Here is a 26,426-nt window from a genome sequence, read left to right on the forward strand (position 1 = left end):
ACAAAAATGAGAACCTAAGTAGCTAGCTTATATTGTTTAGCATGCTTTTGGAATATTGTGAAAAATATGTGTGTTTAACAAAGTCTACTCATAAGATCTTATCAGAATTTTAATCATGAAGAGTAGCATTTTATATCACTTTCATGTAGTTTGTCTTAAATTATTTTGTTGTTTCCTAGTTGAAGAATAGTTTTTTAAAATGTAGATGCTAAAACATTTTTAATATGATGAGTTTATATATATGCCTTTTTATATGAAGTGTTGAAATGACTGCAAGCCTGTCCAGTGCTAGTTACCTATAATATGAATTATTTCATTATTATTATAAATTACTAAATTTCTGTTGTATAATAGTAAGCAGAATTTCTTGTTTTATAAAATGAGCTTCTCTGTATTTTGAATAGCATGAAAAAATTGACTGAATTAAGAAAACCAAAACAAAATGTTACATAATTTCAAAAATTTCTTGCCTTGTGTATTATCTACCTCAGGAATTATTGTTGATTTTCCACACAAACAATATGTACCTTAACAGGTTTTCAGTACTCTTCTTGTTTTGAAATATTTCAGTGTCTTAATCTGATAAATAATTAAAGTTGAGAGATTTAGACAAATTAAAATTGTAACATTTTGGTGGAGCATCATGATGTGGTTGGTAAGATTATTGTGCATTGAGAAGAGAAGAACTTTATTGGAATGTTATGCTCTTCAACTTCCTGTTGTGTTAGTTAGTAAATAGTTAGTTAGTTAGTAAATACTATTTTGATTCTTATTTTAGGAATTAGATACTGGTTTTACTCAGATACAGAATGCACATTGAGATCAAATTTAGTTCCTAGACTCCGTGCCAGTGAACCTTGTGGGGCAAATTGTGACTTTATTTCACTTGCATGTAAGAAATTATTGGTCTTACCACAAATAAGGAGCAACAAGGAAGATAAAGCTTATGGTTTCCTATGCATGTGGAAAAGGATGGAATATTTATTTTTCTTTGAATATTTGTTGTTAGTTTTTGCTGTGAGGTGGAGAGGGAAAGCCTTTTTTCTTCCTTTATATAAATCATGTTGGAGCTGCATTGCATACTGCTAGCAAATACTAGGTACAACTAACGATCATTTTTCCTTAACTCTTCATTGAATGGCTGGATATTCTTGAAAGCTGCTGCTGCTGTTCCACAGAAGGGTAACGGTGACAGAGCTGGGAGGTATATTTCTGTTGAAAAAAGAAAAAAAAAAGCAGCAGAGAAACATTTCAGTCTGCTTCTATTTCTGGGGTTAGAAGTAGAACCAGAGCATCTTATCCTTTTTGTATGCTATCTGTTTCTTGGAAAAAAAAAGAAAAAAGTTTTTATTCTAGCAAAATCTCAGGTGGTCAATATCAGGAACATGTTGTTGTTCATTTGATAGGTGTATAGGGACTGTAGCTAAAAAGATAGCACTGGCCAGCCTGTTGCACACATCCATATTGTATTCCGTATCAAAAGAACATTGAAATTCCATACCTATGTGGCTGTTGGAGATAGTGGGTATGTCTAGCTGGAAGGGTTGGAGATTAGCCTCCTGTTTCAGTTCAGAATGACTTGTGTGATAAAGCTGGGAACAGTGTTTGACAAATACTTAGAGATCTTGATGTATATGATCAGGTATGAAAATGTGATTTGATAATCAATCTTGATTTACATAATCAGATGAAGAAGTTGGAGCTTTGTTGCTTCTCAGTCCAAATGCTGCAATTTTTCAAGAGTTGGAAAGAAAAACACCATTCTTGAGAACTTTTATGCTGCTGCTATTTTTGTGAGAGAGAGCAAGAACATTTTAATAATCAACTATAGATCTTCATTTTGCTGTGCAAAAGTTTTGCAACCTGAAAAACCTTATCTGTACTAATGTTAAGAATAGGCAGACTGTTTAGTTTTCCCAGAAGTTCTAGTAATTATGCATATGTAACTGAACAAATCTTTGCTTAACGAAATAGCCATTTAGAGATCCAAAGAAAGGTTTCAACCTTTCACTTCACTGAAAACATTACTTAATTAGTTAAAGGCCAGATTAGCTCTAAGGTCTTTCCCTCAGGTACACAGTGTTTTGTTTTCCAGGATTATGATTTCTGGGTTGTAGTGTCTTAATGTGTGGCTTTTGTTCTTTTATGCCAGATCAGTGAGGAAAAAAAAGCATGCGTAGTTTTTGATAGTCAAGAACAGGATCCATCACTGAATCTTGCTGATCACTCTTTAGTTACAGTTGGTGACCTTTATTCCAAACAAATATTTTTCAGTAGATCTTGAATTATAAACAAGAGCGCTATGAAAGCGTTCTAAGAAAATAGAGGAATATATCGTTCCTAAAACAAGCAAGCAAACAAAACAAATCACAAAGAAACCTCTCACTCATTTACCCACTGAAAGTGTTGAAATAGGAGTAAAGTTTAAGACAGAAGTGTAAGAGCACAAGTGGTAGAAGTGTACTGGTTTCCACACTGCAGCTATTAAAATAGTCTGATTGTTTGTGTTTCTTTACCAAAGCTCCAAATTTAGTCCTGTTTCAGTCACCTCTGATTTTAAAATATGTTAAGGGAGAAAGCGATGGTTATGTCTACAGATATGACAATAATTTAACTGCTTCACAGGGTCAGTTGTAGACTCTTGTATGGAAAAGATGAGTATGCTCATCTTTACTTGCCTTTTTCTGCAAATATAAAGTATGAATTGCAATATTCTGAGAAGCAGAAGTAGTTATCATTAATAACTACAATATCAATAGCCTAGTTAAATGTTACTATACTTTCAATCAAGGGTAGTTAACTAATCTCTCAAACATGTTCAAGGCAAAGTAGCCTGCTACTGTTGTAACGGACCTGTATATATGCTGTTCAGCAGCAGCATGCTTAGTGGTGAGTAACTTGAGAAATTTTAGGTGCTTATGGTGAAGATTTATCTGATTGTTTTTGATCTTGAAATGACAGTCACAGCAGATTAGATTATACTTACGATGACAGAATTGTAACTAGTAAATTATTTTTATGTTTAGAATCAATTATTCGTGTTGCTTCACTCAAGAGAGAAACTTTATTTTGGTGACAAATTGGATCCTTAAAATTAACAGTGGAAAAAAGTGTTTCAGTTTGGAATAATAGATCTATGATTTAAAAAACCTGAAGAGTTTCTTAATATTGGTTGTATTTCTTTGCTTTTTTTTCAGTGCAACAAGTAAGTAGAGTATGTTCAGGTGACCAGTTTTGCTTCTGTTCTGTGACAATGGTAGAGCTGCTTCACTCAGCTGCTTCTTTCTGCTTCTAGCTTAATGGCTGTTGCAAGAGCAGTGAAGAGAGCTCAAAATCAATTCAGCATTTTTGAATCTGATGTATGACCTCTTGAGAAATAAAGCCAGCTGTATTCATCACAGCTTCTATGCTAAATCATAATTTCCTAACATAATTATTGATGGATATTTCTCAGCTTTTCATTGTCTCTCCAGTCCTGGTGAGAAGTGAAGGAGCTCGTGTACCATATAAAGAAATGTTTGTTGTTTTTCAAGCTGATTTAGAGCCTGATGTGAGTGGTGGGAGGTGAGCATAGAAGTAGTTGCACTTTATTCTTTTCTGTGGTAATGAGGCAGTTTTGTATGTTAGAGTGTTCTGAACATGGTCAGATTATTTTCCTTTCCTATCAAACACCAATTTTTTTTAGTCTTGGGGCCATTAAGTTATATCTTGATGGATTACGGAAATCCCTGGATCACATTGTACAATCATTAATATAATAAAGTTAAGATGAGTGAGCTAATCTTGAAAACTGTTCCTGCAACTTTTTCAGATTGCTATTTGAAGTAATAGAATTTAGAAGTAGTCTAAGATTTCAATTTATTGCTTAAAGATAGTTTTTTTTTTTTTTTTTTTTTCAGAAGGCTATGAGTATTTGTGAAGTGTTTCAAACTGTAGTTAACTAATACACTAAAAATGCAGATATAACTTGTAATGTGGTGATAATAAATGGTCTCTTTGTTCACTGGTATTTCACTACTTCTCTTTCTCCGACTATAATCCAAAAAGCTTTAGATGATCATTACTGAGCTACAGATTTAATGTGTAATTAACCAAGATTTAGCTTTTGATGCCCTTATAGAAATAAAATTATTTTCCTTCAATCTTATTCTACTTGGAACAACAAAAAAAACCCATAGGAAATTGATTAATTTTAGTCAAAGCTGCTGTGCATTGAGGAAATATTATCTGAGGGTGCTTGTATGTGGGCAATTTTGTTTTTTTTTCTGAAGTGTAACTGATTCAGTTAATTCAGTAATTAGTTTTACTGTGATAGGCTAAGTATCATAAATCTGTTTAACATCTGCCCAAGCCACTATGAGCTTGGAATCAGTTTGTCAGTAACACTATTCTTTGTTTATTGCTGATCATATACCTAAGTATACAGCAGAACTGTCTATTAAATTCAATATTTTTCATTAAATATTAGTGCAGCTTCTTTCAGTTGTTTTAGTTAAATATTTATTTTTATGCTTTCAGGACCTGGAGTTTGTATTTGTTTCTTTAAACAACCCAAAATGAATAAAACCCGCCCCCCTTTTTACTTGAAACAATATCAAACCTATTTGACTTTCTATTTAAGAATACTTTCAAGAGAAAGCTGTAGGTTTTTGTCCTTAATGACCAGCAGGTATGGTTCTGTGAAATTATGTTGTTGTACTTGAATTTATGATTTCTGTCTGAAAGAGGTGATTGTTGTTAATAAAACAATTTAAAAAGTAGATGTATTTCTGTTAGAGTTTTAGATACGCAATAGACTTAGTGAGAACAGATTCTGGTTTATATTTAGTGTTTTAGTTTATTGTATGTGTTTATATACAGAAATGCATCTTCCAGATTTATTTAACAATATTTACAAAGTCAGAAGAAAGTGTCAAAATTACTTTTATCATATATCTTACTTCCATCTCATTCTCTGGCACACCCAAATTGCCCTGCATGCTTGTATCTGCTAGCCTACATCTCATTTTCCTCTATAAAAAGCTCTAATAATTTTTCTTTCATATCTGATTTGTGCGACGTAAGTGTCAGTAGAGCAAAGCTTTAAGAACACAGGAAGAGACATGTATCCTGTTTTTATTCTCAGTGTTTTGAACAAAAGAAGCAAACTCTAATTAACCGTGGTTGCATGCATGGCGCAGCGACATTCTCTGTTAATATTTCTTCCGTAATCATAAAGTGCTACTCATAGTCTGAAAAATACAATTTTAAAGAACATGCACCTTAACTATTATCCATGCCTCACGGGAATATTAAGTTTTGTTTCCCTTAAGGCTGTAGAGGTGGGACGTTATCTCAGCCTAATATTTTCCACTTCTAGTGGACTGCAACTAAGCGTTTGTCCCCTGTTTCATTTTCTGAAATATTTTTCTTTAAAATTTACCACCTGTTGACCTATTAGAGAAATATTTTTCTATGTTGGGGGTTTGCCTCCCTATTCTATTATTTTAAAAAACCAAAACCCCCACAAAACACCTGTCTCTTTTCTCTTACAAGTATTCAAGAAGCTGAAAATAGGATTTTATAACATGAAGTGCCATGCAACCTAGGTCTTCCCTGTGCAGCCTTAATTTATACTGCTTTTATATGTTCCTCATGATACAATCTTCAATTATGTCATCGTGTACTGTTTTTTCAAGTAGCCTCCTAGTGCACTGATGTAGAAGTCACCACCTGAGGTCATTGATTTCAGTGTTCTGTAATCACAGCTTGCCAAATAGCAGTTGTTTAGGGAAAAGTACTAGAAGAAATCAAAATGTGTAATATAAATTCAAATCAAACAGTAAACTCTGATAGTTCTGCCTAAGTGCTTAGATGGCCAAGAACGCAAAAGCACTGAAGTGCATGTAGAATGATACTAATTGTGTAAGTTTTGCTGTAATCCGCTGCCTTATTTAATAAACACATTCTATTTTGCGAGAAAATGAAATTAGTTCTGTGACTAAATGTTTTTTTTTTTTTTTTTTTTCCTTTACGCTCTTAATTCGCTGCCAGACAAAGTCCATTTTGAAAGGCCAGGGTCCTGCAGGACCAAGCAAGAAAAGCTAATCTTGATGTTTCCTAGGCTAAGGATGTTTAACTGTGCAGCTTAGCTGGGGAAAAGCATGCTGTAAAAAATAAAGGGAGAGAGTGAATGTCATTTTGCGTCATATAGCAGCTGATTTGAAATAGCAGCACTGCAGTCTACCGCTGACTCTCCTTTGCTGAACTCTATAACTTGAGCTACTGAAATAAGTGAGAATAGTAATAGGTTGTAATTCCCAATGTAAATCTATGTTAGAGGATTCTAGAAGAGTTTTTTCAAATAATAACTCTGCAGGCATTTTTTAACAAAATAAAGGAAGTATCTAATGCATGACTGAATTGCTCCACCAGAATGATTTGTAATATCTAAACTCTGCTCCCTTTGTACAGGCAACATTAAATGTAAGCAGAGAGCAGATAACTGTCTATATGAGTTGTTCCTAGTGTTTTGTTTCCTGTGGTGTTATTTTGGAGGGAGAGGAGGTACTTTACATCGTGCTAGCACGTGCAGCTGGAACATGCAGAACGTGCTGGAACATGCAGGCATCATCATGTAATCAAAATGTAGATATTTCCTATCATGTTATGGCCATGTTACAGATTTAGCATGCATAAAAAGCCAAAGAGGATGGCAGCATTGCACATCTTGATACATTGATTGGATACAAATTATTATGAAATGGAAATATGTTGCATTTAACTTTATTTTGGATTCAGGTTCTTTACACAATGGGTGGGAATGTAGAGTACAGAGGAATATCCAGATGCAGAGATAAATCTTGCTATGGTCAGAAGTTTAGATACTGTTACGGAGCTGTCATCTTGACTGTGGAGTTGTAATTCAGATGAGTGGCCTGGCTACTAAAGGCAGCTGTGTGCTAGCACCATGCTGGAGCTGACAGCCTTTTGTGCTTTCTGAACATTCTTGGTCTCCTGTATCTCCAGTAGTTTTTACTCGCCCTAATGTACTTCACTTCCTTCTGTCCTCCTGAAATTCTCTCTTTTTTTTTTTTTAGGCATCTTTGCTCTCAGCACTGAAATGCCAAAGCCTGCCTTCAGGGCTGTCTGTCTTGTCCCCTGGGCTGTTTGTTGTGCAGGCGTTTTCTGGAACTTGAGAAATTTTGCCTAAGCTATCTAGAGATCACTTCTTCTGTTTGGTTACCCACAAATATCTTGGATCCACATGCTTCAAGCCGCACTTTGCAGTCTTTGCATCTCTTTTTGCAACTTTTCTAACCTGAGTTTCACTTCTGTAGTATTGTCATGTCCGTTCTGTTTCTTCGGCTTTTCATTTTATTAGGAACTTCTCCATAAGCAAGTCTTATTTTTTATTTCCCTTTTTTTTTCTTATTTTCTCCTGTTCTTCATCCAGCTTTCCTCTCTGTCTTTTGTCCTTCAAACATTTTTAGCTTTCATAATTTGCCTGTCATTTGTCTCTCTCCCCTTGCTTTTTCGTGGTCTTCCTCAGTATACTTCTCAGTGTCTCTCCCCCAACTTGAAAGGAGGGAAAGTGTGGTATAATTTTCAGTGTAAGTCTAAACACTGGAAAGTAGGATATTAAACACAGCAAATGGCCTGGCAGAAAGCAGTCTTTACCAAAAATGTATCTATTAAATGGAAGCTCCAATTGAGAGGAGCCTGTGAAAAATGGGAGCAATAGCAAGACAATTAAAGGAAGAATCTGCAAGACAAAGATAAAGCAAAAGCAGATGGTGATCCTTGATCATCAGAAGGTGTTCTTAATTAACAAAGGGACCTATTTTGGGATAAAGAGAGTCCAGATAAATACATCAGAACCAAAACAAACAAAAAAATCTATGCCGTGTGTAGAAATAGACGTGATTAATGAGTTTTCTTGCCATTGTATTAGCTAACACATGTATGAATCGCAAAGCTAGAGGGAAAGGTAGTAATGGATTTTAAAAACACTTTTAATTTTCTTTTTTTAAGTTAATGCTAAAGTTTGGGAACTTGTGTTTGTGTGAAGAGAAGTTTGTTCATCAGAAGGTTCTAAAGCTAGATAAATCTGGCCTACTTCCACTTAAATTTCTTTCCATACTGTTTACTGTTAGTAAAGGAACTGATGGACTAAAGCTGACAGCAGGAAACCTGAGACAGTGGGCGTTTTTTAAAAGTTAGCCTTCCTTAACTTATCAATGAATTTCCACTAAGGAAATAGAGTATCAATGATTTTGGAGAAGGATGAGGAATACTTGTGTTCAAGTTTCATGTAAGCTGTTTATAACATGACACAAAGCCTGATTTAGGGTGTTTTAGTGGGGTTGTTTGGGTTTTTGTTTTGTTTTGGTTTTTGTTTTTGTTTTTTTTTTTTTTTGGAAGTCCCTGTAAGGACTAGGTCCTGGCACTTGGCAGAATTAGCTGCTCTTGATTCATAGTTTACATTGAATGTGAGACTTTTGGAAGAAGGAGATGCCTCCAAAGAAGTTCTTGTTGGTGTACTTAACCTTTAAAATAGAGGTAAAAATACAGTTTTAAGGAACAAATTGCTGGTCTATGGTCTATGTATAATCAGCCTCAATTAAACTTAATACAGCACTGCTTAGGTCTAGATTTTAGAAAGAAAAAGTAGTCTGGAAAAAATTTTAAATATTTATTACTTTCCTCAAATACAAACCTTCTCATAAAGACCTTTACGTGGATGGGAAATATTTTTAAAATATCTGAAATAGATTTCATAATTAGTAAGTACATAGGAAAAAAAATATTATTTGAATGATTTTCTTCACAGAACAGATGTTTTTTGGATAGCTATTTTCTTTATAAATGATAACTCTGCATTTTAGGTATGGTAATTATGAACAGTCTTATGGTTATATTTTTTTAGTTTAGCATTGATTTGATAATATTCTTCCAAATTAGTATTTTGAATGTAATATTGTAGGATGTAAGGCATGATAATTAATCTTTTTAACTACTGAAGACAGTAATGAATATTTGCTATCTAAGTTTACTCTGGTGTGGGTCTATTGTATTTCCATTGCTTGGAGTACAGTTGCATACTTACAAGTTCAGATAAAACTGTCACTGTGGGATATATGTTGTTTCTTTGCATAATATTTTGTACTTATTATCAAGAAATGGCAACTTTCTTTTATTTAGACCTTTTTGAATATAGGAAAACAAGATTATTATGTAATTATTCTTTTTTTTCATTGCTTTTAATTTGAATTTTGTTTAACACACTGTTTCCATTTTGTGAGCTTTCCTATGCATGTGCAAAATGTTTCTCCTCAGGCCCCCTTGTATTTCCTGGTCCTATTTTTATGAACCATCGCGAACAGGCACTAGCCAGAATCAGACCCCATCCAGCACAGCTAAAGCATAAACGGGACAAGCATAAAGGTATTTGGTCTTCCTTACTGACTAGGGTGGAAATAAGGCCATCCTCCCAGTCACTTCTGCCATGCACTGAATCTGTCTTTTCAAAGAACTGCACAGAATGAGTACTGCCTTTCTTCTTGTTAGTGTCTTGTTACCTGAGGAGAAAGAAAAAGCATTTAAGTGTTGACCATTTTAAAAAGTGTAAATATTTGGTTGTCTGCATCATCCTTTGTTTTTCTTTCCTTTTTTTTTTTTTTTTTTTTGGTTAATGAAATATACATTGTCTTTCTCTGCATCTTTTCTCATTTCTACTGCTGTCTTGCTCCTAAGGTTCTTCAGTTTTACTTCCAGTGACTCAGACTGCTGCATTGCATTTGCATTATTTTTTTGAACCTTTGTGTTGTATATCTGGGGTGATTGTTCTAAGATATCAATTCCAGACTTCCTAATTCTAGCATAAAATTTTTCATAGGTATGATATCTTTTAAGAAGCCCTTTTTAGAAATGAAATACTTAATATAAACAACATCGGGTTTTCTTTAACTAGCTTTAAACGGTGAGAATACAAATAAAAGTACAGATTTTATGCTGCGATATTCTTGAGTTAAACATTCTTTTGCAGGATGTAAGTAAGGAGGTGTCTTTGATATTCCTCATATTTTTATATGTCTGGAAGGCAAATTCATTATACTTTGAATTTTTTTCTTTTAGGAAGAGGTAGTGTGTTACTAAAAAAATTCAGCTGAATTTATTAGAGTTGAACTGTATCAAATCTGATTGTAGTTTTTATATCTCTGTATACAGATGTGTCTGTGCATATGTATTTATATATAAAGGATAAATAGGTTAAATATAGATTACGGACCTGATGAAAGAATGTAGAAAGCTCCTAAAATGGTGAGGGCCTGCAACACTTCAACTATTTTTTTTTAAAGAACAGCTAAATATGAAAAGAATTGTTAGAATGACATTTCAGTTGAATTAACAGAAGTTAGTGATAGTGTTTGGCATGAATGCAGACCAGTTGTATGATACTTGGAAGACTTTGGGATATGATTTCAGTGTGTGTGGGTGGATAGGCCTACCTAGTTATGAACATACTGGTTCATGAAATCATCTCAAGTTTATTTTACAGAAATGAAAGCAGAATCTGGTCCTTTGTATTTGCCTAACATATATTCAGTCTGTTTGGAAAACATATCGTCTGAGCTTTAAGTCTTGATGAATTACATAGAATAAACTACCATAATCTCCCTTGGAGAGATTGGATGCTGAAAGACAAAACATACGGAACCTGAATGCTGTAATTTCAGTGACAGTTTGCTGATGACCACTATTCATGAGCTGGATGCTACTGCTAGTTGTACTGCTTGTAAGCCCTTGACCTTATAGGCAAGTGCATAAAGGAGCGTGCTCATCCTGCCTACATCTGTACTTTTTCGACATGTGTTAGTAGTTGTAGCTCCATTCAGCGCAAGTATCTCCTTACAAAAGGTATATTCATTAGTGTTAGTTTGAGGTTTACATTACTTCTTAGAGTTGTAAGAACAATACAGAGCTCTGTATTGTGCTGAATGGTTTTGTTAAGATATGCTCCGTAGTACTGAACATTTATTTTTCCTTGAGGAACACTATATGTGAAGAAACATTCAGTTTCTTTTAGTTCTTTGTCTCATGCTAGACAGATAAGGAAGATTGTGACATCTTTACAAGTGAATTTTGAGGCCCTTCTCTGCCTCAGAAGATTGCTTCTGAAAAGATGACCATAAATTCCACTAGAAACTAGAAATGCCCCTTTAACTCCTGGAAGAGCATCCAAGGGAAAAAGGAAAACTGGTGAAGTGGATTGTTATCAAAGTAATGGGGAAGGTGGGAGTCATGAAAAAGATAAGAAGTATACCTCATCTTAAAAGGCATGCCTCTTTTACTATACATGGAATGTAAAAGAAATAATCAAGCAATCTGAGGCAGGGATGTTGACTGTAGTAAAAGGATATTACAATATTGAAATCAGCATGCTGTTTTATTTTACTTCTGTATCACTGTCGTAGTTTAGCCCCACTCAGGACCAAGCTACACAGCCTCTCACTCGCTCCCCCAACACTCCGAGGAAATGGGGAAGAGATAATAAAACAGAAGGCTCAAGGTTTGAGATAAGGACAGGGAGAGATCAGTGGAGTTACTGTTATAGGCAAAACAGACTTGACTTGGGGAAAACTGTTGCAATTAATAATAAACCAAAGCAGGATAAGTAGAGAGAACAAACCAACTTCCCCCTAGCCCTCCCCTCTTCTCAGGTTTTACTTAATTTCAAATTATCTCTACCTCCTTCCCTCCCCCACCCTGCCCCAAGTGGCATAGAGGGAATGGGGGTTATGGTCATTTCATTGCATGTCACTTTATGCTGCTCCTTCCTCCTCAGGGGAAGAACTCCTCACATTCCTCCCCTGCTCCAGCGTGGGGTCCCTCCCACAGACTACAGTCCTTCATGAACTGCTACAGTGCAGGTCATTTTCCGTGGGGTGTAGTCACTCAGGAACAGGCTGCCTCAGCGCAGGCCCTCCACAGGCCACAGCCTCCTTCAGGCATCCGACTGCTCCGGCGTGGGGTCCTTCATGGGCTGCAGGTGGATCTCTGCTCCTCCATGGACCTCCATGGGCTGCAGGGGAATCTCTGCCAGGAGCAATGTTATTCCTCCCCCTCCTTCTTCACTGACCTTGGTGTCTGCAGCCGTTCCTCTCACAAGAAATTCTTCACAATCAGCAAGCAGATGCCTCTCAAGTTCTCTTCACATCTCTTTTCATTTCTGTTGGTCAGGCTGAGCGGTCTGGGCGGAGTCAGGCCCAGATGGCCACCTGGCCGGAGGCCAGAGAGTGGGGACCGCAGGCTCATGCCTTCCCCTCTCTGCTTCTGCTTCTACTTCTTCACTCTTTTTTGTTTGTTTGTTTAATTTTCCCCATCTTAAATATGTTCTAACAGAGGTGTTATCACTGTAACCAATTGGCTTGGCCCTGGCCAGCAGTGGGTCTGCACTAGACCCTGTCAAGTCCACTGGACAAAGGGGAAACTTCTAGCAGCTTCTCACAGAAGCTGCCACTGTAGCCCACTCCCCCCTCCCCTCTAGCCCCACTGCAAAAAACCAGCACATTGAGATGCTTTCCAAACTGACATTCTTACTTCAGAAGAAGTCTTTTAATTCTTCACCAGACCTTGAAGATCTTCCGGCAAGGAACATTTATTTCGACTGGTAGTGCTGATGAGGCCAGTACTAAAACTGCTGGTACTTGTTCCTGCTTCTCTATTTGCAGGTGCAGAACTTCTCTTGATAATGATATTAAACGTGAATGTAAACAGCTTCTTCAGGACTGATAGCTATGGCCTAACTTAAAAAGTATATTTGATATGTACTTGGACATATTATCATATTCACATGTTTTTTCACTTGTGGAATTCTTCTGTTGAGTTGCCTGGTTGAAAACTCCTTCAACTTCATCAAAATACCCATTTTCTGGAAGGCTTGCCATTGTCATCTACTCATTTTACATTTATAGGATCTGCATGCCCTTGTTATTACCAAAAAATGCATATTAAGTGTAAGTATAATCTTTCTGTCTTCATTACAAGTATAAGGAGTAGACACCACTTTCTTGGTATTCATGGAGGGATTTGACATTAACAAGAAAAATGAGCTTGTGCTTCATCCTCATTCTTTAATGAGGTAGTGAGTTCCCAGCTTGCGTCTCCAATCCCTGTGGATTTAGTCACTAGAGATCTGAGTAAAAAAGATTAATGGAAGTTTGTAGAATTTTCTCAACTGTAGAAATGAACGGAATAGCAATTAAAACCAAAGCTCCTTGCGTCAATTAAGATTCTGCAGGCAAATGCCACCTTTTTCCTGTATTTGGGAGTAGTGGTAATGAAAAAAATGTTCTAAACAATATAAAACCAAATACCCTTAAAAGGACAAAGGTTAGTTGAAGCTGAACATGAGTGGATGGAACAAGCTATATATCAACCATTTTGCAAATGCTAATACAAAATTACCAGATGTTCCAGAAAATTTACTTTTTAACTTTAAAATAGACTGTCAGAAGAATAAGGTAGTTTGAAGTACTCCTTGGAGAAAGAGAGATGGCAATTAAAACCTACATCTAAGACTTAATAGAAGTTAATGATATTGTAGTCTTTATATGTGCCATATTGACATTTCCATAGTTTAACAGTCTGGTTTTCACGTGCTAAGTTCTGAAAAAAAAAAATCAAAACACGACTGAAGATGTGTTGCTTAAGACTTTTGCCCTTTGTTTAAGATGCTAAAGGTTGCACCAAAAACGTTTCAGAGCCACTTTTTCTGACTAGGTTTTTACACTCTTCCATCAATAAGAAGGCACTTCAGACAGAGACATTTTTGGAATTTGATGCTTGAAGAATGCAAGAGTGTGTCAAACCTCAAAAGCATACATAATCAGCAGCAATTGACGTGTGTTATCATGACAACAAATATTAATTTGTTAGTAACAAAATTGACTTTCTTTATAACATACCTTTTTCGTTATTATGAGTTCTGTCTCTGTGTTCAAACTTCATCATCAGCCCCTCTCTTCCCCGTCATTCAGTAATTCTTTTTGGAGAGTTAAATTTAATTAGATGAAGTTGCCCAGAATTTTGAAAAGGTTAGTAATAACTTTGTGTCATATACTGCAACTGAAGACTTATGTCTGTGAACCACTGCGAATCATAAACAAAGCAGGACCAGCAGTGTCTGATAGAGAAAGAAACTGCTGAAGAAATTCCCTCTATTGAATAAGTGGATAAAGTATAGCATTGATATGAGCTTTGATTCATTTTCTAGAGTTCAGAACTTGTTGATACTTGTCTCTCAAGGAAGCCCACCACTTAAATTACTTACTCCAGAAGTTACACTTATTAAATTATTTGAAAAGGTATTCTTGTCATTTTGTAAGATCCTTTTGGTATCTATGGAGAATAAGCTAACTTAAAATGTATACCTCCTTGTCCACTTGTAAATTTAAGCTGAATACCTAATTCAAGAAGACAACATTGAATGAGCTTTCCTAGTTTCTGTCCTCTGTTGGAAAGAGGCTAGAGGTGGATCTCTGCTCCTCCAAAACATACATTTCTACTTGGCAAGCTATCCAAGTAATAGAAAATGCCTGAGAAATCGTGCTCTCAGGCAAATACACTTCTTTTGGTTTGTATTCGTATAGCATAGAAAAATAAGTACATGGAGATGATGAATGTGCTTTGCCATTGCTCAGTATTGCAGTTTTACTTGCATCCAGGTCAAGCAATGGAATAAGTTATTTGGCCAGTAGATTGCTGTTTCCATTTACTTTTTGGCTGAACTGAGCAGGTAAGTTAGTACTGGTACAAAAATTCAGAACACAGTTATTACTGAGTTTGTAATTAGAATGCAAGTTTATTATCACATTATCCTAAGTGTTATGTGCTTGTGATTCTGCCTATCAAATTTCACTTACAAGCTCAAGAAAGCTCTGTAGCAACCTCTCAGGCATGCAACAGACTTAATTTTTTCTCATAGAGTGGGTGATTTTCACAAGCAGGGGTCAATTTCTTCCTCCCCTGCACTGTAGCTATAATATTGGTTGCAGATATTTCAGCTGAAGCCTGTGGTGGACAGCCAAGAAGCTACAATCACAGCCTGATTTGTTCAAGTAATGCTGTATATAAAGCCTATAGATGATATTAAGGCATTCAGAACATCCTGTGAGAGTTGAACATCACAGATACCTACCAGTGACTTGACTGATATGCTTTATTTGGGAAATCACTGCTGAACTGAACAAAGATGTGTGGCAAATGATGTGGTCTAGAGAGACAGTTATTCTCAGAATATGGTCATATTGCATTAAAGCTTTTCATCTGTGGGGAAAAGAAATGCATTTAGCATCTTTAGATGTGCTTTTTCCCTTCTCCAGAGATGGTCAGTGAGAAGCAAAATATAATCACTTAGTACAGCTGAGGAACACTAACAAAATGTTTTTCCTCAGGTCTGGACCAAGGGTCTTAGATGCCATTCTATAATGATGTTGATTTTTTTTTTTTTTTTTTTTGCCAGCAGAACTCTCATTTATAACTTATGACTTCACTTTCTATGGGGACTGAATGAGCTTTTTCTTCATTCCTGGAAAGCAGCTTTTGCTTTTTTTTTTTTTTTTTTTGGTAGCAATAGCAGATGAGAACTTTTGAGCATATTTCACAGAGGGAAAAATTGTCTTCAGGAGTTAAGAATTTTCTAAGGAAAATGGACTGGGGGTGGGGAGTGGTGGGGGGGTAGCTGGTTGTATTTCCAATTATCTTGCTTTCCTTCCACATCTATATAAGATAACCAAGATGAAAACCTGTTCATGGAGACCACCCCTCAGTGTTGACAGCAGGAAGCATTTTGGAGCTTTTCCTTGGTGCTTTCTTCTTCTCAGAGAGATGAAAGTCCAAGTTTTTCTGTTCACTGGTAGTCTAGCTGGGTAGCACTGGAAGTACTAACTTTCTCTGCTTGCAAGGTTCCATTAATTCAACCAGAAGAATCTCTGCCTTGGTAGTCTTTCTTTCTATGCTTCCCTTTTAGGAACAGTTGTTTTGGTATTACTTCTAATGAAATGAATATTTGTACAATTTAAAGAAAAGCAAGTGTCCATCTCCAGTTACAAGTGGTCCTCAAGACACGTGCAAATAGGCTGTGTCTGTCTTTCACTGAAAAAAAATTTGACTGTGAAAGTACTGAAAGGAAGTGGAATGACCCATTTTATCTGCATTCTTATCTCTAAGTGTAAGAGTTTGTAGAACTTGGTTCTCCTGGATAGTACTGCTAGAAAATTACAATAGGCGTTGACCATGTAATAGAGTACACAGATAAACAGTATAGCCCAGAAGTATTGCTCTAAAAGTAAGTAGTGATATTCTATTTAGTTTTGTATATTTTAGTCAAAAGACTTTTTTTTTTTCCTAAACAAGACTAGCTGAATATTACTTTTTTTTTGTTACAAGAATTTTGTACTTATCCCACATAAATTATTTTAGCGTGCTTATTGAGTTCTGAAGATCCAGCTGATCTAAAACTCGTGAGACAGTTACTAACCACACAAAGAAGGCTGAGAGGAGTTCTGTTTTCAGTTTGCAAATTTCACACTTAAGCAAAGTAGGATATGTACGGAAGTCAGTTGCTTCCGTTCCTGGATTCCTAAAGGCTTTGAGAAGTTAGCTTTGGAATTTGAAAATGACAGCTCTGTAAAACTTTTTCTTTAAAATAAATTTATTTCTTGCATAAGGAATTGCAAAAAATTTTTCCTGGGAATGTACTTGTGTCTAAGTCTTTCACAGTAGTATAGTGTTTCCTTAAGGGTAATGCGGCGTTATGCTTTCTTTTGCAACTTTGGAAAAATGGAAATATATCTAGAATCTTCTTTTATGTAAAGGCATGATCACATGTGTGTCATTTGAGAAAAAGCAATCTTCAGCTATTGATTAGTACTTGTTGAAGCACTTAAGAGCATTATGTTTTTCTTATGGTGAGGCAGGAGGTGCACCTGTACTTGTTCAGGTGTCTGCAGATGGCTTGATATGTCACTGTTACATGACCAGAATACAACTTCTGCTAAATTTTGTTAATATGACTTGGCATAGGTGACATGGTTGCTGTTCATTTAGTTTGTTTCATTGTAGGAAGAGCATGCAGCTATGCTTGCTAGACATGTGCCCTCGTGGCTGGTGACTGTTCAAGTGCATGTGCACAGTGGGAGAACTTACATTTTTTGTTACAGTCATCAGTGATTGAGGGAGGAGAGACAGGGGCCACAGGTAGACTTACAGTACAATTAGCCTTTTTTTCTGCTCCTATCTGAAAAACTTGCCTGAAAGCGAGAAGCAGTAAGTAGGCCACTTGCTGAATAAATAATTTTGGTGGCAATATTAGCCCTTAGAACCATCTCTTGATTACTTTGGCATGTACACTTTAATGCAAAAGTAGGCATAAAAAGTTCAGAGGTACTGTATTTGAGAAATAGACAAATTGTTGACTAAAATACTAGGAGCATGTTAAGGCAGAATTACATGACTAGGAGGAAAAATTCTATATTTTCAAGGGGCTTTTGTTGTTGTCGTTAACAATTCTGTCTCTTTGTATTTTCTTTTGTTGTTCATACAAAAGAAGCTGCAGACATACCTTCAGAAACATTTCTTCTAATGCATATGCAGTCTGGTAGTACACAACCGACCTTGTTGGAAGACCTTAAAAAAAATCCCATGGCAATTCTGAAAGCTAGACAATTTCTTTAGTATGTCTCCTTTTCGCATATATCCAACATGTAGTGCAAGTATAATTCTTTTTGATGAAGGACACCCATGTTTTCAAAGGGATACTTTACCTACACTATTAAACCTAATTCTTCAAAAGCATTACTTAATACCTATATGCACTGTTCCTTTACAGATGTAAACTACATGGAGATTCATGTAATTTCTGTCCATTTTCTCATCCATCACTAGAAAATAGCTTTATTGCCAGAACAGTAAGATTTGTTAAAACTGGTTTATTATAAAAATGCTGACTTTACTGTTTCAGCAGTTTCCATGCAAAAAAAAAAAAAAAAAAAAAAGGAAAGAAAGTTTGAGCAGTATGTATAAAAACAGAATAATATTTTAAGTCTGAAAGATTTGTAAGTCTTTAAGTGCTATGCTGCACACACACAATGAATAATGAATTCTCAGAATTCAGACTTCTACTAATGGTTATTCTGGAAGAGGTGCAGAGATTACAAATATAGATCTAAATTAACAACAGCTTGAATGCTTTGAGCAGCAATTGCTTCCCTGTATCAATTTTGTTAATAAAGCAGTAATCTGTGAGAATTTTCACAGAAAGACTGTGAAATCTCCTGTGTGCAGTTATTTTTCGCTTCATGTATTTTCTTTCATTTCTCTATGCTAGATATAGTATGACTGAGGTCATATATAAAATATTTCATTGTGAAAATACACTTTTTTTAAAGCTTTCATTGCCAGATTTCTACACAGGTATAGGTGTTTTAATGGTGATGAACATGTCTATTTCTCTGGCATGTTGTTTTCCTGCTAGTATTATGAAACTACCTTCCTTTATGACCCTGTGACCATATAGTTTAATTATAATCTAATTGTTAGATGACTTAAATATTCTGATTTCTGGAGAAGATAGTGGCTTTCAAGAAGTTTCTAAATAATACATCTGTTTGTCACTTCAGTGACTTTGTGTGATACAAGGGCAGTGTGACTTTAGGAACTGACAATGCACTTCAGGCTAAAATAAATCATAGAAACAGTGCCTGAAAATGCATCTTAAATGGACAGGAAACAGACATGCTAGTAGCAAGTGTGTTGGCATTGTTAGAAAGGATCTGCATAAGTAATTATTAGTTATGTAAAACAAGGGCTATATGGCCAAGTTGTAGTCAAGTAAAATCCGTAACATGTAGTGATTGGGGAAAAAAAACCAGACCAGGCTATGCATATTGAGTTTAACTACAGTGCTTTCTGTCTACCTTATACTGCTATTTTATTGAAGAATGAAAATGATGGATATTAAGCAAAACTTCTGAAGTTGTTTGAATTTCCTGTGGTCATTTTCATCTCCTCTATGGAAGTTCCTACTTTAGAGGATGTGATATTTTCCAGTGTGTAACTTTGTAGTAGGCTATTTAGAAATAGAGTTTCTGTCGTCTTTCACATCTGCTTTGATGCCACATTTTGAGCTGTCTCTCTTACTATTCTGTGAGTTCTTTCTCCTGCTTTACAAATGACGGGGTGGGGAGTTATTTACTATTGTTCTATTCATTCTTCTAATGTAACTCTTTTAGAAGACACAGGATATGATTGTAAGTTTTGTTTGTAGACGGCAGTGGAGAAAGAGGCGAGAAGGATGCTAGCAAAATCACAACCTATCCACCAGGGGCTGTCCGCTTTGACTGTGAACTGCGAGCTGTACAAGTCAGCTGTGGATTTCACCACTCAGGTAAAAACAAATAAATAAATGTTAGTTAGAGTGTAGAATTTTTGTTGTTGTTTTCTAAATTTTGTCATATATGGTTTTGCTGCTTTATGTTTAATTTTCAATGAGGATGTATATGGGAGTGTTAAAGGTTGGAAAGGTTGCATTATCGTTTTGTAGCCTACTACGCTAGCTGTCAACAATGAAGAGGACTCTAAATATCATATATTGAATTACATGAGAGCTTTTAAGCAATTCTCTAACCATTTGACAACATCTGCGTGGTACAACTCTAGCCCTGCATTGAGACACTAGCAGTGATGGACTGTGAAATCTGGTATAGGTCTTTTAGTGTTTCAGCAGGAATTGTTAACTGTGCTACTCAGAAAGGCTAACCAGAACTGATGCAGTACCGTATTAACGTATATACATAGCAGAAAAATATTGTTCTTTGTTTGTTTTTCAGTGGTTTTGATGGAGAATGGTGATGTTTACACATTTGGATATGGGCAGCATGGGCAACTTGGACATGGTGATGTTAATTCCAGGTAAGCTGGTAATTGAAGAAGATGATTATGTATTGCTGTACTGCTGTATAAAAAGTGGCTAAATTTCTCTGCTTTTCTGTAGCTAACAAATGGCAAAATGCAAATACTGTCCAAATTCAGTTGATGCACTCACATTCTGCCTTTATTCCCTTTAAACTCCCTGGGTAGATACACTGTTAACAGTAACCATACTCTTGTACTTTACAGGTAATTTGTTTAATACGTGAAGGCTTCTGTGCTTAGTTATTAGCATAACTTTGATAACTGAGTATAAAATGTTTGTTTCTTCACTTCTCTTTGCATATGCGAGTGAATAACATAGAAATCTCATTAATATTTCTATGAAATATTACATATTGTGTATTCCTACAAAATATTACATATGCAATAATTCAAGTAGTACGAGATTATAAACTTAGATTAATGTACTTCTATTACATTACTGGCAGTAGTTCAGTTATGACAAAATCTCCTTTTTGTTTATTATTAATCTCCAAAATTAAGTCACTAAGCTTTTATCTTGGCTGTGTTTTCTATACACTTTAGATATCAGCATGAGAGTGACCTATTTATTTTCTTAGTGGTCAAAGAAAACAGAGAAGTCAGCAGAGTCTGGAGAGCTATTTGACTAGCCAGCCACTGTTTATCTGCTTTAGGCTCTGTAAACTGTTGTCTTGATCTCCATTAACTACAGTGAAAGCATAGACAAATAAATGTAGGTGGCTTTTATGTGAAGCTCAATCTCACCCTTAGTATCTCATTTGGTCACGTAGGTAGTGAATCAGTGTCCTGCCATAAAAGGAAATTTAATAATCTTGTTCTTTGGGCATGCACATATTTCATATACACTTAAGACAGGGAATTTTGAATAATAGGAATCAGTGAGGCTTTGTGTATTTCCAGTAATGCCCAGTATCCTTATGTAAAAGACTTGCAGAGTGGAGCATCCGTGACCTGTCTTCAGTTCTGCTGTTTCTCTTGTAGCAGTGAGATCAAAATTACTGAACATCTATCCTCCTAATCTCCTTGGAGACTTCCAAATAACTTGTTTTGTCAAGTTTCTGAAGAAATCTTCATCATCTTAAAACTTTTGTTGGATTCGCTAAACAAAAGGGGGAGAGGGAAGGCAGAAACTAAGTTTAGTGGAAGTGTTACTTTGCACTGACTGCTGTGCCTAATGGCAGTCTTTAAAGTGTTACCTCTATGCAGTTTGCATTGGACTAGTGAATGCAGTCTGTGTTTCTGCCTGCAGACAAGTACTCTGTTTTTTCGTTCCTCGAAATTCTCGGATACTTGTTCCAAGCTACAACTGTTAGCTGGCAATTCAAGTCACTACTAGAATAAGGCTAGTTTCTGTCTTAAAGACTGAAGAGATACGAACAGCAGTGGCATTTGTACTGGTAACTTACTGTCTCCTATTTCCAACTTTGATGAAGTCACTTGGCTTTTCTGAAGGTATCAGGACTATCTGCTGTATTTATCAGTATTTCAGGTGGTGAACTCCACATCTATTGCTTATTTAGACAGAAACTGGATGGAAGTGTAATTCCAAGTGAGATCCTAGAAGAGAACATGAAACATCTTGTGCCAAAGGATAGTGCTTGACCAGGCCTAGAAGCTGAGGAGGTACAAGCGACTTGGCACTGATCTTGGTATCATTCTACAACAGACCCTAGACAGTGTCTGAAAAAAAGTCTTGAAGAAATTTGGAGTATGTCCTGTGCATGAGAACTGGCTGTAGTACTATATTGCTGTTTAGCACCATCATTCAAATGGTAATTTCCTCACTGATGTACTTCTTTTTCCAGCTTTAAGTAGAGATCTGTCCTCACAGTAAGGGACTCAGAGAAGGAAACAGGGAGTCCTTATGCAGAGTTCCACCTCAGTTGGGACGCAGTGGTGTTCAGATGGCCAGCTCCAGCCAGGTCAGTGGTATGTCAGTCATGCAGTGTGTCACATTGCCTGTATTGACCTCAGGAAGACCATCATCTGAATCCAGGAAGTGATACTTGGCTGTGTTTCTAGGGGAGAGAGAGGTGGAAGGAAAAAAAAAAAGGAAGTAGTTCTTGGGCAGCCTAGCTAGTATATCTATGGGGGCCCATGAAAACAAGTATTAGGGAGAATGCAGGAACTCTCATTTTCTTCTCAGTGAACTGTCTTCATTGCCAGTGCAGCAATGATGGAAGTTCCTGGGCAGCGATGGGTGACTTATCCTTTCAGTCTTGCAGTGTAAAGATGTAGTAGTGAGACTAAATTTTAAAAAATCTTGAAAATGCTTAACTATTTTGATTTCTGTGCATCTGTCCAGACACGTCTTGCTCCTTAGTTAAGAGGATTCTGGACTGTTCTATTAGAGTATGGTAAACACCACAAAGTCTTCCTCCTTCTTTAGTAGGAATAAGGCATATTACATGCCCCAGAAGGACTTCACACTACTATTTATGCATACAGGCAAACAAAATGGCAGATGAACAGGACAATGTGATTCTCAATAAACCATTAATAGAACTGAAATGACATATCCATGAGGTGATGTTATTTTTTTCTCCAGCGAAGACTTGAGCCATTCACAGATGGACCACTTAATGCAAGTAATCTGGTTTCTGGGAGGACGTTTTTTCCATCAGTATGCTGGAGCTGTTAAACTAGCCTGCATAGACTCGCTGTTGTAAAGTCCACAATGGCAGATATTGATGAGCTAGTCGCTACATGAAGGATTTGGCAGTCTCTGCTTGTATTTTCCTTAGATTAGATGCTGGTGGATAGAAACTCAGTGGAAGCAAGAAATGCTTTGCAGTATCTAGTCTTGGTGAGAAATAGCATGTCTTGTATTGAGGTAAGCAAAGGCCTGTTTATTGCTGATGTTTCTCTCAGGAAGCTGAGACTTAAAGCTTCAGGATCGATCTTTCTGTTATTGTTCAAAATTTGCCTGCATTTCTTGTACAAACTGTTGACTATAGCACTATGTCAGCAAGATGATCTGGCAGTCAAGCTCCAGAAACCGAATAATTGAAGTGAGACAATCCTGATGTGATTTTGCTTCCAAAAGTCCAACAATAACAAGGGAGAAAGCTGAGCGGACTTTCCGTGGACATTCAGCTATGTTCTGTTTGAAGACAAAGCATAGAGGATTAATATCTCTACGATAAAAATGTGTTCCATCATCTCTCTTTGATAAGACCGTGTTTCTAGGTGTGTTGTCTGATCATTTTACTTCATCAAACTTCCAGTTACTTCTAAAATCTAAAATTCTTCGTTTTCTTTTTAACTCCATACTGTCCAACTGTGCCTGCAACTGACAGAGGTTACTACTGGTGTCCTTTTACTCATTAAACAGCAACAGCCCATGGTGAACCTGAATTTACAGCACCACGGTCAGCTGCCCCAAGTGACGGCTTAGTGGACCGGGCAGCCAGCTGGTGGCTAGATAAGTACCATGGACAGCGATTGTTAGAACAGTTAACGCAGGACGAGTTTTCAAAGATCACATCTGCTCCCGCAAATGCTTACTCTTCAGGATAGAAGAGGGTTTTGGTATGGACAGCCAAAATGCATTTGGACCTTCCTCAGGATCTTGAGTAGCTGATGCATGTATGTCCACTGCTTTTCATTCGCCAATCTTACATTTTCCCAAGAGATCTCAGGTTACTTTCTGTATAGTTGAGGTTGGTCTTTTGTTGTTGACCTATGTCAAGTACCTGTGTCATATCCAGAAGCCAAATAATCTGAGTTTGACACCAATGTATCCTTCAACTCTGTTGAAGAGGAATATTTTTTCCTTTCTCCCATTTGAATGGAGGAACCCTAGTTGTCAAAACTGTGTCCAAAGAGTCTTTTAGACTCTTAAGTGTCTATGCTGAGCTTTTCTGTGTTGAGTTTAAGAGGGATAGGGAAATACTCAATAGTATCATGGGTTTTAAATTCCATTTGTGCCAGTCAAACTGACTTACTGTATTTTTCCAAATCCTTCCTCCTTTTATGAAGTGAAAACTATTTTTCTGTAGTTTTGTTTTATTTTTTTGACATATTTAAGTGTCTTAAGCTTTTTCCTGTTAATTTCTTTAGTTGATACACGGTAGTTGGCCATTCCAAAAGCTGGGTGATCTTAATAAAAGAGCTAGTTAAGAGGATAACACATTACATTTCTCTACATTAGTTACTTGTCTGGTTTTGCTCTACTGCTGACAAGGGAGTATCAAAGACAGTGTTCAGATAATATTGCTGATTAATTCAGTTGTCAAAACAGAAAGATAAATAGTTTTGCTGGTAATAGCTGAGCTTTTTTGCATCACATAGATGAAACATTCACTTTTTTTTTTAAAGCACAGGATTGATAATTCTTGCAGCTCTCATAATTTTGAGAGAGAGAAAAAAAAACTTGAATCAAAATATTTTCCTTTAACAAGGATGCTTTTGGATTAGTTATTAATTACATTTTGTTTCTACTTCCGTGCCTTTTTGAGCTTTCTTAAAGTTAATGGGAGGCAAATGTAATGTTTCTTCTGCTTTTGAAATGTTTCATCATTGGTGCTACTAGACTTTGCTCTGTGTGTCTGCGTATAGTGTTACTGGTGTCCAAACCCATGTGCCTGTAGACCAACAAAGGCTTCTAAGTTTGTGAATGTCATGTTGTGCATCCTCTAGGAAATTTATGCTGCCCTTCAGTCTCTCCATCTCCACTGGAGTCACCTACTGGAAGCTACGTTTACCATAAAGGAGTAATTTCTTTCTGTGTACCTGTGTTCCCTCTTCAGGTTATCAACCTGTCTTCGTGCTGTGTTTCTCTGTTCCAGGTTTCCATATATTCACATCTTCCCATCTTCCCTTTCCCTACTGAACACGATGCCTCTTCTTCCTCCTACTTTCTTGACTTTTGTTTTACCTGCAATTCAGCGAAAACCATAGCATGCAGATAACCCATCTTTTTGCACATCAGCTGCTAAACAATCGCTAGCTAACCGTGGGCTGACATTCTTTTTTCATTCCAGCGTAAGACAACCTGTTCTTATTTTAGATTAACCTACCTTTGAAAGTATGTGTTTGAAAGTAAGTTGAAATAGTACTGCAGTTCTTTGGGGTCAGAGTTCCCAAACAGAGTTATTTGGGAGTAACTTATTTTTCAAATTCATGGTCTTTCTAAATCCACAATAAACTTGAAGTCTAGGTAGACATTCATTATGGAATTCAAGGACTGATATGAGTAGGCTTATATTCACTTTGTTAAGATTGAGATAAAAAATTTAGTTTTAGTATCTCATACTACTTTCTTTTTATATTTACTGGTATTTCTATTATAATCATCACTTCAAGTTTTATTTCTTTGCTTCTTGAACATACCATTTTTTTTCCCTTCACTTTTACTGGAATTGGAAATTTATTTTCTTACACCTATCCATATTTGAGAGGCACATGGATTCAACATTTTCAGATAATTCTTTAAAAAGGTTTGGAGAGGTTTCTTCTTCCTTGAGTCTGAATTTGATGGAGAGCAGTTTTTTAATGTCTTTCTCTCCATTAGAAAGCTGATGGAGGTGGGTAGACCTTCTCTTTCTTTTATTATTCCCTAGGCAATGATCTTGGGAGGGCCATATCAGTATTGCTTCTGGCAATTGCACTAGGGTACCAACCACATAAGGCTTTGATTGCTTCATAATGCAAACAATTTTAAGTGCTTAACCAGCGTCCTCACTACAGAATTTTTTTACTGCTACAGTTCACTGCAATATGTTTAACATACATACACATATATTATTAGTATAACTACATTAACATTAATGTAATCCTACAATTATATGTTAAGTTAACCATTTTTATTCTGTGCTGATTTCTGAGTTTAATTGAAGAGAAGGTACTTGATCTGATTCCCTGTAACAAGAGGGCATAAACTTAAATATCTGACACAGTCTGTCAAGCCTCTGTTCGTTTAATATGCAAGATATTGCTTGGCTCTGGTTCCATAAGGTATATGAACATAGTGAATGTATGTCACAGGGATTGAAATCCTCATAATACTAATGTATGTGTTAAATATTGCATAACCATGTATTGATACAAAATTAATTTATTTTGATATAGGGGATGTCCCACTTTGGTGCAAGCATTACCAGGTCCAAGTACACAAGTTACTGCTGGGAGCAACCATACAGCTATTCTCTTAATGGATGGCCAGGTTTTCACATTTGGAAGTTTCTCAGTAAGGAAATATTTACTTACGAGAATAAGCTAGTAGTTAATGTGTTGTTCCAGTACCTTTCAAAACTGTTTGCTTCTACTTGCTTTTATAGAACTACTCATGACTTCTGCCTGTCTTTTGTCTGTTACATTTAAAACTATGGCCTCTAATATTGTTGTGCTCAGAAAAGCATGGTGCTGGAAATTCTTGGTGGTTTTTATAATTTAATGAACATAATGATTTTAAATTGTCCTATTTTAGAAGATGTACCAGTTTTCTCGAACTCTGTTGTTGCAAGCTT

At 36.2% G+C, this 26,426-nt stretch overlaps 1 protein-coding gene across 16 annotated transcripts in view; it reads left to right on the forward strand.

Annotated features, from left to right (window-relative positions):
* MYCBP2 (MYC binding protein 2) overlaps window positions 1-26,426 on the forward strand; it is a 197,799-nt gene that overhangs the window by 53,712 nt on the left and 117,661 nt on the right. For 14 of the 16 annotated variants that reach the window (XM_086771604.1, XM_086771620.1, XM_086771629.1 and 11 more), the window contains exons 18-21: window positions 9,319-9,426; window positions 19,310-19,429; window positions 19,872-19,953; window positions 26,029-26,146. In XM_086771604.1, coding sequence (XP_086627730.1) covers window positions 9,319-9,426; window positions 19,310-19,429; window positions 19,872-19,953; window positions 26,029-26,146 — 428 coding nt within the window. The remainder of the gene's footprint in view (window positions 1-9,318; window positions 9,427-19,309; window positions 19,430-19,871; window positions 19,954-26,028; window positions 26,147-26,426) is intronic. The other 2 variants (XM_086771681.1, XM_086771646.1) reach the window with 2 other exon arrangements.

The sequence above is a fragment of the Chlamydotis macqueenii genome, chromosome 1 (assembly GCF_036417535.1).
Source record: "Chlamydotis macqueenii isolate bChlMac1 chromosome 1, bChlMac1.mat, whole genome shotgun sequence".
In the NCBI taxonomy this organism is placed as follows: domain Eukaryota; kingdom Metazoa; phylum Chordata; class Aves; order Otidiformes; family Otididae; genus Chlamydotis; species Chlamydotis macqueenii.